A 14,347-nucleotide genomic window follows, 5' to 3' on the forward strand; every position below is an offset into this window, starting at 1 on the left:
ATTCAACAACACACAGTCTGCTTTGTTCATGCTATGGTGTGTTAGAGTATCCAATGACTTTTGATTTTATCTCAATTTCAGAATCAACTAAACAGCCTGGATCTCCAGATGTTGAACCACATTTTGCTTTGGACCTATTTATTCTTGACTGCTTTACTCTTCAACAAACTAGCTAGGCAGGTCATCTTAGGGTTATGTCACATGTTCTTTTTTTAACAACAACAAGCTGAGCCCTTGTATACATTCCAGAAAATACAATCAATGAAGATGAAGTGGTTCCATGAGGTATAAAAATCCTCCACAAAATATAGAGCTACCCAGAATGACAATCTCAGAGTCTGTTCTTCAGTTAAAACATCAAGAAGAGTGATGCACAACATACACCCCATTGGACCCCCATGAGGTTTTGTTTCTACATGTATATATATAATTCACTCATCCGTAGCAACCAGCTGTTTACAGTGATAACTTTTTGTCAGTTCCTTAGGGTGGTCATGACATAGCAGACAGGTTTAACTGTCCTTTCAAATTTTGAATTACAGCATACTGCTGAACATAGAACATATGCATAGCAGCAGGGGTTTATTCAGTAATGGTCTAGCTGATATAAAAATATGTCAGACAGGCTTAACACTAATCCATCATGTATGCTATGAGGTATGACTATTAGCTGCTACAGTACTTCTGTCCTGGCCATCTGTTTCCAATTTGAACAGTGTGAGCTCACTGAATTTGCTAGGGGGAGACATGTGTGTAAATCTATTCTACATTCAAACTGTTACAAACACAAGAGTCTTTCATTCTCCCATGTGTGCCTAGTTGCATGAACGCTAGTGAAAATATAAAAACTCTGAAGCATGTGTTTGAGCAGACATGCAAGCACAAAGTACATTCCTCAGAGTGAAAGTCTGGTGCTTTCGGACATTAGTAAATCCCATCTAAATTCTAAGTAATAAAATAAATTACTAATGCAATTGTATATGCCCCACCCACACATACCCCTGTGATGCAACCCAGACACACACCCCCCCCCACCCCTACCACCAAATGCATACCCTTGATACAGAACATACCTTCTTACTAGGACGGACATCTCTGATAACAGTGATAGTTAATACAGCCATGTCTTGCCCCGGGACTGGAGCAACTAGATGTAACACATTTTATTTATCAGAGGGCCGTTTGCACATGGAATTTTCCCCCAAATAAGAATCCAAACACTGAGGAATAGTTCTTGATATAACTAAAAGCTAGACTCTAACAGGAAAAGACGCAGAGGAGGGGCGGGATGTCGGAAGCAGGCTACATCCAAAACGTTCAGTCAAGCAGAACTGTACTATACAAAACACATACTATTACTGCACTATACAGGACACATACTATTTACAAGTAAGATTTTTCTAAACATTTGACCTCATGCATATTAATTTGTGTCAAAAGAATATGTTGCTTTTACCCAAACAGTATTACCTAGGCATACTGCACGTTAAGACTACTGATGCATGATGATAAAGTTATATGCAAGAGTCCTAGCAAGATGTTGCTAGATAAGAGTGTAGGTTAGAGATCTTAATATTATTGCATCATAAACTGTGTCGTCAGGTATGAGTCTATGACATACATTTGGAGAAAATAGGTCTTTCCCTCTGTGGACAGTGATTTGAGTGAATAACGTCAAATGATCAATGACAGAGAATCTACAACTTTTCTGCAGTAAATCAGCTCGTCTCTCAAGGAAAAATAATTAAGCTTTGAGTCTGAGGTAAGGACAGAAATTGTTCTTATGTCAGATCTATTTATGGTGTAGGATCATGGCAACAAAATGTCTTGACCACCCCTGCGTACATTTTCGACAATTTTTGCAAGACCCCGCCCCACGTATACAAGGCTGATAACAAAAGGGGAAAACAGATGCTGGATTTACTGCCACTGGGAACACATTATCTACCATCCACTTCAGCACACATAACTGCCGAAGTAACATTTCTAGTCCTGACCTGCTTTCTCTCGAAATAAAGGCCAACCAACTTTTTCACGGGTCTCTGGCCAGTCGCCCTAAACGCCATTGCATAAATTGAACACAAGACTGTCGAGGACTGCAGAAATTTTGATGGACTCAGAAAGACAAATTATTTGGCAAGCTATCTTTCAATTTTTTAATATAGTACGAGAGTCCTGTGACGTGTATGCAGTTTCGCGAACACTTCAACGCAAAATATGACCTCAGCTTGTTGGCTGCATCTGCCAACATTTTTCGTCACAAAACGACCGAACTTTTGCCCAGTCACTTACAATCGACCCTCCATATGAGCATTTTAGCATGAAGGATACAGTTTGATGACATCAGTGTCCATTCGACGCTTCCCAGGACTTGGTGATGACATTTTGAAGTAGAATTTCCTCGACAGATTTAGTAGCCCACCTCCAAAACAACAACAGCTAATGGCGGAGTCTTCTGCTAGGAATGACGTTAGATCACGTGATTCTTTGTTGTCACGCCCATTTACCTTCAATTTCTGAGCATTCTCTGACGAATTTTCATCAGCAAATTCATCTTACACTTCATTATGGTTGTCTCTGTCTGTTATTTCAATGAAAATGTTTTAATGGGTTATGCGACTGAACGGAGCTCACACCAAATGTCGGTCAGAGGTCACACACAGGATGATTGACAGACGAAGCAACTGGAGGAAATGCACGCGAGATCTCAGTCAGCTGTTGGATGTAAACAAACCCACATGCTAATCACGGAGTGTTGTGTTTTGGCGAACGATCAGCAAATCAAAGAAAACATGCAAAATAACACAAACAAAAGCAGACATTTTTGATACACTGCAGCGAAAATAAATTTTGGACCCTAACATTTTCTGTGTCAGCTTCCCTTTGTTTCGCTTCTTTGACAACGAACCTGTTTGATTTTGACCTCGACTGCGCAGGCTCGGAGGGATATTCACACGATGGGGTTTCGTGTAAATAATAAAAATACCATGAAAGGTGGCAAATAGTGACTAGTTCCTTATAAAAAAATTAATTAGTTGTTGTTGTTGTTTTTCTTCTTCTTCTTTATTGTCACTAGTTTTCTTTTTCTTTCTTTTTTTCTCTTTGGCAAATTATGTCAGTATTTAACCCAGGAAATAAGATTAAACTGATGAACCAAAAGAAGAAAAAAAGATTTAAACTAAAGGTTTATTATTCAAGACTCTTTGTTTTGTTTTGTGTGCTGAGCTTGTTTTTTTCGTTTTTTTCAGTCTTCCGTTACTACTTTTTCACTGTTATATTTCATTGTTCATTAAATGTGTTCAGTTGGTTTTGTACGCATGTGTTTGTGTCAATTTCTCTTCTCTTTGTTTTTCTTTTCTTTTTAAACTTGTTTCTTTTCCAACACGGTTTATATAGCTATAGCCTAGCTCTTTCACTTTCAGGTTTCTTCATCTATAAACTTATATCCTTTCCATTAAATCTTCTTCTTTTTTTCCAGTCTCCTCTTCCAGACGCATGTTTTTTTCAGGCGAGATATTCTTGCGGCTAGCCGCTCGCGGAGCTAAGAGGCAAGAATGTAGATGAAACGGTTTGATTGCTAGCTATGCAAGAATTAAACACCATTGCATGGTTGATACCGAAAAGTTTGTCTGCACTGGTCGGTAATTAATTAACAGCCATGGACAACCAATCAGATTGGCACCTGTGTGGCCGCCATGTTTTCTCGCCTAGCAAGCAAGCCCAAAGCTACCTCGCCTATGCTTGTAAAATCCTAGCATCCCTTGCGGAGAATTGCCCAAGAACTGGTACTTCCGCGCCCCACTTGCCTTAAAGAAACGGAGGACTGCTCTCTCTCTCTCTCTCTCTCTCTGTTGTATTTTTTTTTTCATCCAAAATATTTAATTGGTTGTGTGTGTGTGTGTGTGTGTGTGTGTGTGTGTTTGTGTTTGTGTGTGTGTGTTTGTGTGTGTGTACATGTGTGTATGTGTGTGTGTGAATTTCTTTTTAATTTTTTTATTTTTTAACTTCTTTCTTTTCCCACATGGTTTAGTTATAAAAGCCTCTTTCAGTGTCTCTCCATCTGTACACTTTAATACTTTTCATTCACTAGAAACGGCAACATGCATGCACACACCCATGCATGCAAACAACAATATGTGACCCTCCACCACGGAATGAGTCGCATGTCACCTTTGCATGATTTTCATATTTTTTGCATTTTCCTAAAGAGTTTTTTATGCTCTATCCAGCGGTGAAAACCGTTTTAGAAAAGAGCGAAAACTGTTTGAGTTATAAGCCTGTGACTAAGGTGACCCTCACACTGTTACCAGACACTCCCCGGACTTATATTAAGCCTAGCGCAGAACCGCGCGAGGTGACATGCGGCTCATTTCGTGGTGGAGGGTCACATATGTCTAAAAGGATATGCATATACACGCACACTTAAACTCGCTACAAGTATAAGAGATTTCACTTTTCATATTCACACACAAATAATCATCAACATGAGTCTTTATTTGATCCCAATTTTACATTGGACCCATCTGACACAAATACCTGCAGTTACAAGTGTTAAAAAAAGCTAAAACGTAACCAACAAAACTGCTGAACTCTTTACAGCACATGACACCCCTCTGATCCTGACAATAACAAAAAAAACAAGTTGCTGAAAGCATGATTAGACATAGTCAATCATTACAATCATTTGCAAATAGTGAAAAAATACACTTGAAACGATAATCTGTTCATTGTTCTGCCATTTTGTTTATTCGGCATTATAATCACTTCATTCTTCTGGCAGAACTCCCCCGCACATTTCTTTCTTTCTTTATTTGGTGTTTAACGTCGTTTTCAACCATTCAAGGTTATATCGCGACGGAGGGAAGGGGGGTGATGGGATAAAGCCACTTGTCAATTGTTTCTTGTTCACAAAAGCACTAATCAAAAATTTGCTCCAGGTGCTTGCAACGTAGTACAATATATTACCTTACTGGGAGAATGCAAGTTTCCAGTACAAAGGACTTAACATTTCTTACATACTGCTTGACTAAAATCTTTACAAAAATTGACTATATTCTATACAAGAAACACTTAACAAGGGTAAAAGGAGAAACAGAATCCGTCAGTCGCCTCTTACGACATCGGGTAAATTCTTCCCCCTAACCCGCGGGGGGTATTGGCAGTGATCGAGACTTCAAGTGTGCATTATGGAAAGATTTGTTGTTTCCTTTTCTAGCATATTTCCATTATAAATCACAATAACAAACCATGGTTTTGGTTTTGAGAAACAAATAAGAAATAATGTGCTTTCATTGTCTTATCAATATTTAAAAACTGTAAGAATTTCAATTTGATAAATTGAAGTTCATACTGAAGAATGAATTTTATAGGTATAAAGCTGAAATGCAATTCCACAGCCCAGACCATGCCAAAGACTACTTAATACAAATTTAGAAGAATGAGCTACTAAATATGTGGTCACCACAGTGCTGCCTCAAGTTTGCTTAAAACTCAAAAATGAAGTTATCAAAAAGAGATACATTGCATCTCAAAACTGACAGGAATGGCACAATGAAATACCCGCAAGTATTGATCTATAATATTTTGCAACATTTCGCCATTAATTACTTGTTTAGATTTGCATTCCACAAACACACACACTCACACACACACTGTTTACACACCCAGGGAGACTGAGAAGGTCTACCCTCACCCCACCCCACCCCAAACACCCCCAGCTCTCTGACAAATCATTCAGTCAAATATTGACTGAAAATAAAAAGAGTGCTGTATAAATAATATGAAATGTTTGAGAGAAAAAATGCTGCACAAAAAATAATATTACATTTTGATTAAAATATATATATATCACAAAAACTTCTAAGCATATGTATCACACTCAGGTACATCACAGCTGTTGGAATATAACAATGTTTTATGAATACATTTTATTAACAGTATCACATGTGAATCTCAACCCTGACAAAAATATAATAACACACACACACACACACACACACACACACACACACACACACACACACACACACACACAAACCAAAAACTGCATCACTCACCCACTAAGACACCCACTAAGACACCCACTAAGACACCCACTAAGACACCCACTAAGACACCCACTAAGACACACACTTGTGCATGTGAGCATCCACGTCCCAAACACAATCAAAACTGAGAATAAGAAACACACACTGCTAAATCATCAATCTTTCCCTCTCTCTCTCACACTAGCTGAATGGCTTAATATACTAGACAAGTTGCAGTAACGTCATTGCACAAGTGAAATGTTGAAAAGGGATAACACGTGGTTGCAGCAGTCAACAAAAAGGACAAAAATTTGTGTCAAGTATTGCATTTTGAGGCCAAAAGGCAAATGCAAACTTTGGACCTTTTAGGTAAGTGTTAAACAATTATACCACTGGTATACATGTATGTTTAAGATGAACATTTAACAGATAAATAAATTCAAAACAAATAGAAATCACAGTTTCATATAAATCTGAATGCACACACTTACAACCATTATAATTCATTTCTTATTCTTTCTTTCTTTATTTGGTGTTTGTCGTCGTTTTCAACCACGAAGGTTATATCGCGACGGGGAAAGGGGGGAGAGATGGGATAGATCTCGAGCCACTTGTCAATTGTTTCTTGTTCACAAAAGCACTAATCAAAAATTTGCTCCAGGGGCTTGCAACGTAGTACAATATATGACCTTACTGGGAGAATGCAAGTTTCCAGTACAAAGGACTTAACATTTCTTACATACTGCTTGACTAAAATCTTTACAAACATTGACTATATTCTATACAAGAAACACTTAACAAGGGTAAAAGGAGAAACAGAATCCGTTAGTCGCCTCTTACGACATGCTGGGGAGCATCGGGTAAATTCTTCCCCCTAACCCGCGGGGGATATTCCTTTGCTTCCTCACCCTTCCACATCCAATCCTCCTAACAAAATCTGCTTCTCTGCCCATTTCTCCAAACTAACGAACAGATTAATACATATAATGAGCAAAGAATCAGAAAGTAAACACTGTGCTTTCACGGCACATCACGTTACACCTTGCTCACCTTTTTAAAAGCCCCTCTCTCCCCCTACAATCACCCCACCCCACCCCCCATCCCTTCTCTGACACATGCCCCTCCCAAATCTCTAGTCCACCCGCCTAAACCAAACAACCAGTAGACAGATGAATCAACTGATCATTTAACACATGAATAAGATGTATAAATACATCAAAAACAAAACTTATTTGCTACAAAACAGATCAATCTTCAGTTTCAAGAATCAGTGCCACAACATGAATTCAAGGCAACGCAATTTTGTTGTAGATTCACTTGTAATGGACACATTTCTTATGATCTCAAGGCAATGACATTTTGTTGCTGTAGATTCACTTGTAATGGACACATTTCTCATGATCTCAAGGCAATGACAATTTGTTGTAGATTCACTTGTAATGGACAAAATTCTCATGATCTCAAGGCAATGACAATTTGTTGTTGTAGATTCACTTGTAATGGACAAATTTCTCATGATCTCAAGGCAATGACAATTTGTTGTTGTAGATTCACTTGTAATGAACAAAATTCTCATGATCTCAAGGCAATGACAATTTGTTGTTGTAGATTTACTTGTAATGGACAAATTTCTCATGATCTCAAGGCAATGACAATTTGTTGTTGTAGATTTACTTGTAATGGACAAATTTCTCATGATCTGTCGTAAGAAGCCACTCTTGAGTATTGGTGTCCTGAATCTGGGATGCCAGATGACGACAACATCGTTGAATTTGTTGCATCAGTCTGCTACCAACGACAGTGATGCGGTGCAAAGCTACCGAAGACATCAGCACGTTCTTTGTAGGCTTGAACAATCGCTGCAAAATAAATGTATCAAGAATACTTGTAATGACAACAGAACTCATGTTCAAGGTAGGCTGCAAGTTGGCTTGACTGGTCACACACACACAGACACATGCACACACACACACACACACACACACACACACACAAACAGTACCTACATAAGACGGTTACAATTTTAATAACAGAACAGTTAAGGGAGACAATCAAACCCTCCTCAAAGCGACCTAGAATCTCATCAAATTCTAAACAATGAAACGATCAAAATCAATCCCTTAATAATCTTACAGCCCAACCTTAAGAGTCTTAAAAGTGTACTGCGTACATCCCTACCCCCAACCCCCTTTCACCTCAAGCTTCTACCTTACCCACCCCCAATCTAAGACCCTGCTTTCTTTTCTTTATTTGGTGTTTAACGTCGTTTTCAACCACGAAGGTTATATCGCGATGGGGAAAGGGGGGAGAGGGGATAGAGCCACTTGTCAATTGTTTCTTGTTCTTTCTTTCTTTATTTGGTGTTTAACGTCGTTTTCAACCATGAAGGTTATATCGCGACGGGGAAAGGGGGGAGATGGGATAGAGCCACTTGTCAATTGTTCACAAAAGCACTAATCAAAAATTTGCTCCAGAGGCTTGCAACGTAGTACAATATATTACCTTACTGGGAGAATGCAAGTTTCCAGTACAAAGGACTTAACATTTCTTACATACTGCTTGACTAAAATCTTTACAAAAATTGACTATATTCTATACAAGAAACACTTAACAAGGGTAAAAGGAGAAACAGAATCCGTTAGTCGCCTCTTACGACATGCTGGGGAGCATCGGGTAAATTCTTCCCCCTAACCCGCGGGGGGTATCTAAGACCCTGCCTTTTTCGGATTTTCCATCTATGACACAACAGATGCATTCCTTTCAAGACTGCCTTTACAAGGTCGGATCTTCTCAGATGTTGGTGGGTGGAAGGATTACGTCATTGGAACTACAAGTACTGTCTTACAACTGACTCACCGAGCTGACTCGTTCACAGATGAAGTGCAGCAGGTCGAGGTTTGAGCGCAATGTCTTGGCCAGACTGTGGCGTTTGCTGGTGTTGGACAGCAGGATGTAGGACAACTCCAGCAAAGACAGACCCTGTAGGGAGAAAAAAAAAGTCAAATCTTTGTAAACCCTCACAACTTTAGCAAATACAGACCCTGTACGGTTTTTTTTTTAAACAGTCAGATCTCTGTTAACCCTTACAACTCCAGCAAAGACAGACCCTTTAGGGTTAAAAAACACAAACAAAAAACAGTCAGATGTCTGTTAAGCCTTACAACTCCAGCAAAGACAGACCCTTTAGGGTTAAAACAAGAAGAGCAAACGCTCGATCGAGTCACTTTCGCAGTTCTGAATATTATATGAGGCATCAGATGGACAGGAAGAAATTGCTATTCACAACACAATGAGTCACGTTCACATAAAATTTGAGCCCGGTCACTTTTATAGTTTCCGAGAAAAGCCCAACGTTAAGTTGTGTGTTGCCGAACAGAAAAGGCTAGTTATCTCCCTTGTTTTTCTGATAACGTTCGTAAAAGGCTACAGATGTAAATACTTTGATGTAAAGAATAATCCTACAAAGTTTCAATCACATCCGATGAACTTTGTCAAAGATATAAAATGTCTAATTTTTCCTTTGACGCTGACCTGTGACCTTGAAAAAGGTCAAAGGTCAACGAAACCATCGTTAAAGTGTAGAGGTCATTGGAGGTCACGACTAAACAAAATATGAGCCCGATCGCTTTGATAGTTTCCGAGAAAAGTCCAACGTTAAGGTGGTGTCTACGGACGGCCGGCCGGACAGACTAACACTGACCGATTACATAGAGTCACTTTTTCTCAAGTGACTCAAAAAACACACAAACAAAAAACAGTCAGATCTCTGTTAAGCCTTACAATTCCAGCAAAGACAGACCCTTTAGGGTTAAAAAACACAAACAAAAAACAGTCAGATGTCTGTTAAGCCTTACAACTCCAGCAATGACAGACCCTTTAGGGTTAAAAAAACACACAAACAAAAAACAATCAGATCTCTGTTAAGCCTTACAACTCCAGCAAAGACAGACCCTTTAGGGTTAAAAAAAACACACAAACAAAAAACAATCAGATCTCTGTTAAGCCTTACAATTCCAGCAAAGACAGACCCTTTAGGGTTAAAAAAACACACAAACAAAAAACAATCAGATCTCTGTTAAGCCTTACAACTCCAGCAAAGACAGACCCTTTAGGGTTAAAAAAACACACAAACAAAAAACAGTCAGATCTCTGTTAACCTTTACAACTCCAGCAAAGACAGACCCTTTAGGGTTAAAAAACACAAACAAAAAACAGTCAGATGTCTGTTAAGCCTTACAACTCCAGCAAAGACAGACCCTTTTGGGTTAAAAAAAAAACACAAACAAAAAACAATCAGATCTCTGTTAAGCCTTACAACTCCAGCAAAGACAGACCCTTTAGGGTTAAAAAACACAAACAAAAAACAGTCAGATGTCTGTTAAGCCTTACAACTCCAGCAAAGACAGACCCTGTAGGGAGAAAAAAAAAGTCAAATCTTTGTAAACCCTCACAACTTTAGCAAATACAGACCCTGTACGGTTTTTTTTTTAAACAGTCAGATCTCTGTTAACCTTTACAACTCCAGCAAAGACAGACCCTTTAGGGTTAAAAAAACACACAAACAAAATACAGTCAGATCTCTGTTAAGCCTTAGAACTCCAGCAAAGACAGACCCTTTAGGGTTAAAAAAAACACACAAACAAAAAACAGTCAGATCTCTGTTAAGCCTTACAATTCCAGCAAAGACAGACCCTTTAGGGTTAAAAAAACACACAAACAAAAAACAGTCAGATCTCTGTTAAGCCTTACAACTCCAGCAAAGACAGACCCTTTAGGGTTAAAAAAAACACACAAACAAAAAACAATCAGATCTCTGTTAAGTCTTACAACTCCAGCAAAGACAGACCCTTTAGGGTTAAAAAAACACACAAACAAAAAACAGTCAGATCTCTGTTAAGCCTTACAACTCCAGCAAAGACAGACCCTTTAGGGTTAAAAAACAAACAAACAAAAAACAGTCAGATCTCTGTTAAGCCTTACAACTCCAGCAAAGACAGACCCTTTTGGGTTAAAAAAAAAAACACAAACAAAAAACAATCAGATCTCTGTTAAGCCTTACAACTCCAGCAAAGACAGACCCTTTAGGGTTAAAAAACACAAACAAAAAACAGTCAGATGTCTGTTAAGCCTTACAACTCCAGCAAAGACAGACCCTGTAGGGAGAAAAAAAAAGTCAAATCTTTGTAAACCCTCACAACTTTAGCAAATACAGACCCTGTACGGTTTTTTTTTTTAAACAGTCAGATCTTTGTTAAGTCTTACAACTCCAGAAAGACAGACCCTTTAGGGTTAAAAAAAACACACAAACAAAATACAGTCAGATCTCTGTTAAGCCTTACAACTCCAGCAAAGACAGACCCTTTAGGGTTAAAAAAAACACACAAACAAAAAACAGTCAGATCTCTGTTAAGCCTTACAATTCCAGCAAAGACAGACCCTTTAGGGTTAAAAAAACACACAAACAAAAAACAGTCAGATCTCTGTTAAGCCTTACAACTCCAGCAAAGACAGACCCTTTAGGGTTAAAAAAAACACACAAACAAAAAACAATCAGATCTCTGTTAAGTCTTACAACTCCAGCAAAGACAGACCCTTTAGGGTTAAAAAAACACACAAACAAAAAACAATCAGATCTCTGTTAAGTCTTACAACTCCAGCAAAGACAGACCCTTTAGGGTTAAAAAAACACACAAACAAAAAACAGTCAGATCTCTGTTAACCCTTACAACTCCAGCAAAGACAGACCCTTTAGGGTTAAAAAACACAAACAAAAAACAGTCAGATGTCTGTTAAGCCTTACAACTCCAGCAAAGACAGACCCTTTTGGGTTAAAAAAAAAAACACAAACAAAAAACAATCAGATCTCTGTTAAGCCTTACAACTCCAGCAAAGACAGACCCTTTAGGGTTAAAAAACACACAAACAAAAAACAGTCAGATCTCTGTTAAGCCTTACAACTCCAGCAAAGACAGACCCTGTAGGGAGAAAAAAAAAGTCAAATCTTTGTAAACCCTCACAACTTTAGCAAATACAGACCCTGTACGGTTTTTTTTTTTAAACAGTCAGATCTTTGTTAAGTCTTACAACTCCAGAAAGACAGACCCTTTAGGGTTAAAAAAACACACAAACAAAATACAGTCAGATCTCTGTTAAGCCTTAGAACTCCAGCAAAGACAGACCCTGTAGGGTTAAAAAAAACAACAACAAAAAAACCAGTCAGATCTCTGTTAAGCCTTACAATTCCAGCAAAGACAGACCCTTTAGGGTTAAAAAAACACACAAACAAAAAACAGTCAGATCTCTGTTAAGCCTTACAACTCCAGCAAAGACAGACCCTTTAGGGTTAAAAAAAACACACAAACAAAAAACAATCAGATCTCTGTTAAGTCTTACAACTCCAGCAAAGACAGACCCTTTAGGGTTAAAAAAACACACAAACAAAAAACAATCAGATCTCTGTTAAGCCTTACAATTCCAGCAAAGACAGACCCTTTAGGGTTAAAAAAAACACACAAACAAAAAACAATCAGATCTCTGTTAAGCCTTACAACTCCAGCAAAGACAGACCCTTTAGGGTTAAAAAAACACACAAACAAAAAACAGTCAGATCTCTGTTAACCTTTACAACTCCAGCAAAGACAGACCCTTTAGGGTTAAAAAACACAAACAAAAAACAGTCAGATGTCTGTTAAGCCTTACAACTCCAGCAAAGACAGACCCTTTAGGGTTAAAAAAAAAAAAAACAAACAAAAAACAATCAGATCTCTGTTAACCCTTACAACTCCAGCAAAGACAGACCCTTTAGGGTTAAAAAACACAAACAAAAAACAGTCAGATGTCTGTTAAGCCTTACAACTCCAGCAAAGACAGACCCTGTAGGGAGAAAAAAAAAGTCAAATCTTTGTAAACCCTCACAACTTTAGCAAATACAGACCCTGTACGGTTTTTTTTTTTTTAAACAGTCAGATCTTTGTTAAGCCTTACAACTCCAGAAAGACAGACCCTTTAGGGTTAAAAAAAACACACAAACAAAAAACAGTCAGATCTCTGTTAACCCTTACAACTCCAGCAAAGACAGACCCTTTAGGGTTAAAAAACACAAACAAAAAACAGTCAGATGTCTGTTAAGCCTTACAACTCCAGCAAAGACAGACCCTTTAGGGTTAAATGTAAGGCTTCTTTTTAAGCCTACTGTCTATATGATACTTACCGAGACAGTACTATTCTTGCACATTATCTATTATAGGCCGAAAAAAATTGGACAAAACGCTGCGTGGGTACAATTATCTCCCATAACCATGCGCCACCGTGGATCCCAAGCACTGTCTGAGTGCTTCCCCCTTACAGGATGTAGGTGGCGCGTCCTCTTTCTTTATGAGCTGCAGACCCTCAAAAAGCCCATAACATATCAAGAGGGGAGGCGGGAGGGAAACTCTAATAGTACTGTCTCGGTAAGTATCATATAGACAGTAGGCTTAAAAAGAAGCCTTACAGTCAATATAACACTTACCTCGACAGTACTATTCTTGCACAGAATACCAGCGTGGTGTGAGGGTGATATGTAGAGTATTAAACTCCTTAATCAAAATCACTTAAATCCAAGGATTAAGATACCCAGGCAATTTTCGAACAGTACTACTGTAAAAGAAAATATACCCAAGAAAAATACCTTAGACTGACATGACCATGCTGGCAACCACTGCTTTGGCAATGCCATACGACTGGTCAAGCCTGAGACTGGAAAAGTCTCGCATATAGTGGTTAATAAACGTGGCTGGAGTCTTCCAGAACGCGACCGCCATTATGCTTTGGAGCGAGGCACCCCGCACGTGCGCCAACGAGGAGCCGATAGCCCGAATCTCGTGTGCCCTGATGTCAGGGACCACATCCACTTGAGCATGAACATAAGCCTGTTTGATAAGCAAGGTCAGCCAACGAGCTAAAGTTTGTCTAGAAATATCCGATTGGTACTTCGGATTAAGCGAGACAAACAGTGACCGCTTAGAAGACCGAAAGCTACGTGTTCTATCCAGGTACACTCTAAGGGCACGTACTGGGCAGAGGAAGCGATCAGGGTCATCATGTTCAAGAGTGGGAGCCAAGGCTTGAATGACTACTGGTTTGGACAACTCCGAGGCATTCTGATTCTTGGCTCGAAAGTCTGGTAGGAAAGCCAACGTCACCTGATGTGTGGTGAACTCAATGTCAAATTCCAGGCCACTCAAAGCTTGAATACCACTGAGTCTACGGCAAGTGGCTAAAGCGATGAGGAACACAGTCTTAAAAGTCAGGAACTTGATACTAATGCCTGCCAAGGGTTC

The 14,347-nt window shown here is 39.0% G+C and overlaps 2 protein-coding genes across 2 annotated transcripts in view; both read right to left on the reverse strand.

Annotated features, from left to right (window-relative positions):
• The window catches only part of LOC138965028 (ubiquitin-conjugating enzyme E2 H), a 52,061-nt gene extending 49,391 nt beyond the window's left edge, over positions 1–2,670 (reverse strand). Inside the window, exon 1 of the mRNA XM_070337150.1 lies at positions 2,332–2,670. Within this exon, the coding sequence (XP_070193251.1) occupies positions 2,332–2,384 (53 nt within the window). The 5' untranslated portion in view covers positions 2,385–2,670. The remainder of the gene's footprint in view (positions 1–2,331) is intronic.
• A 4,831-nt stretch (positions 2,671–7,501) lies between these two features.
• The window catches only part of LOC138965026 (uncharacterized), a 37,080-nt gene continuing 30,234 nt past the window's right edge, over positions 7,502–14,347 (reverse strand). Inside the window, exons 14-15 of the mRNA XM_070337146.1 lie at positions 8,883–9,005; positions 7,502–7,885 (exon numbers count right to left, since the gene is read on the reverse strand). Of these exons, the coding sequence (XP_070193247.1) occupies positions 7,697–7,885; positions 8,883–9,005 (312 nt within the window). The 3' untranslated portion in view covers positions 7,502–7,696. The remainder of the gene's footprint in view (positions 7,886–8,882; positions 9,006–14,347) is intronic.

This window comes from Littorina saxatilis, linkage group LG4, assembly GCF_037325665.1.
Source record: "Littorina saxatilis isolate snail1 linkage group LG4, US_GU_Lsax_2.0, whole genome shotgun sequence".
In the NCBI taxonomy this organism is placed as follows: Eukaryota; Metazoa; Mollusca; class Gastropoda; order Littorinimorpha; family Littorinidae; genus Littorina; species Littorina saxatilis.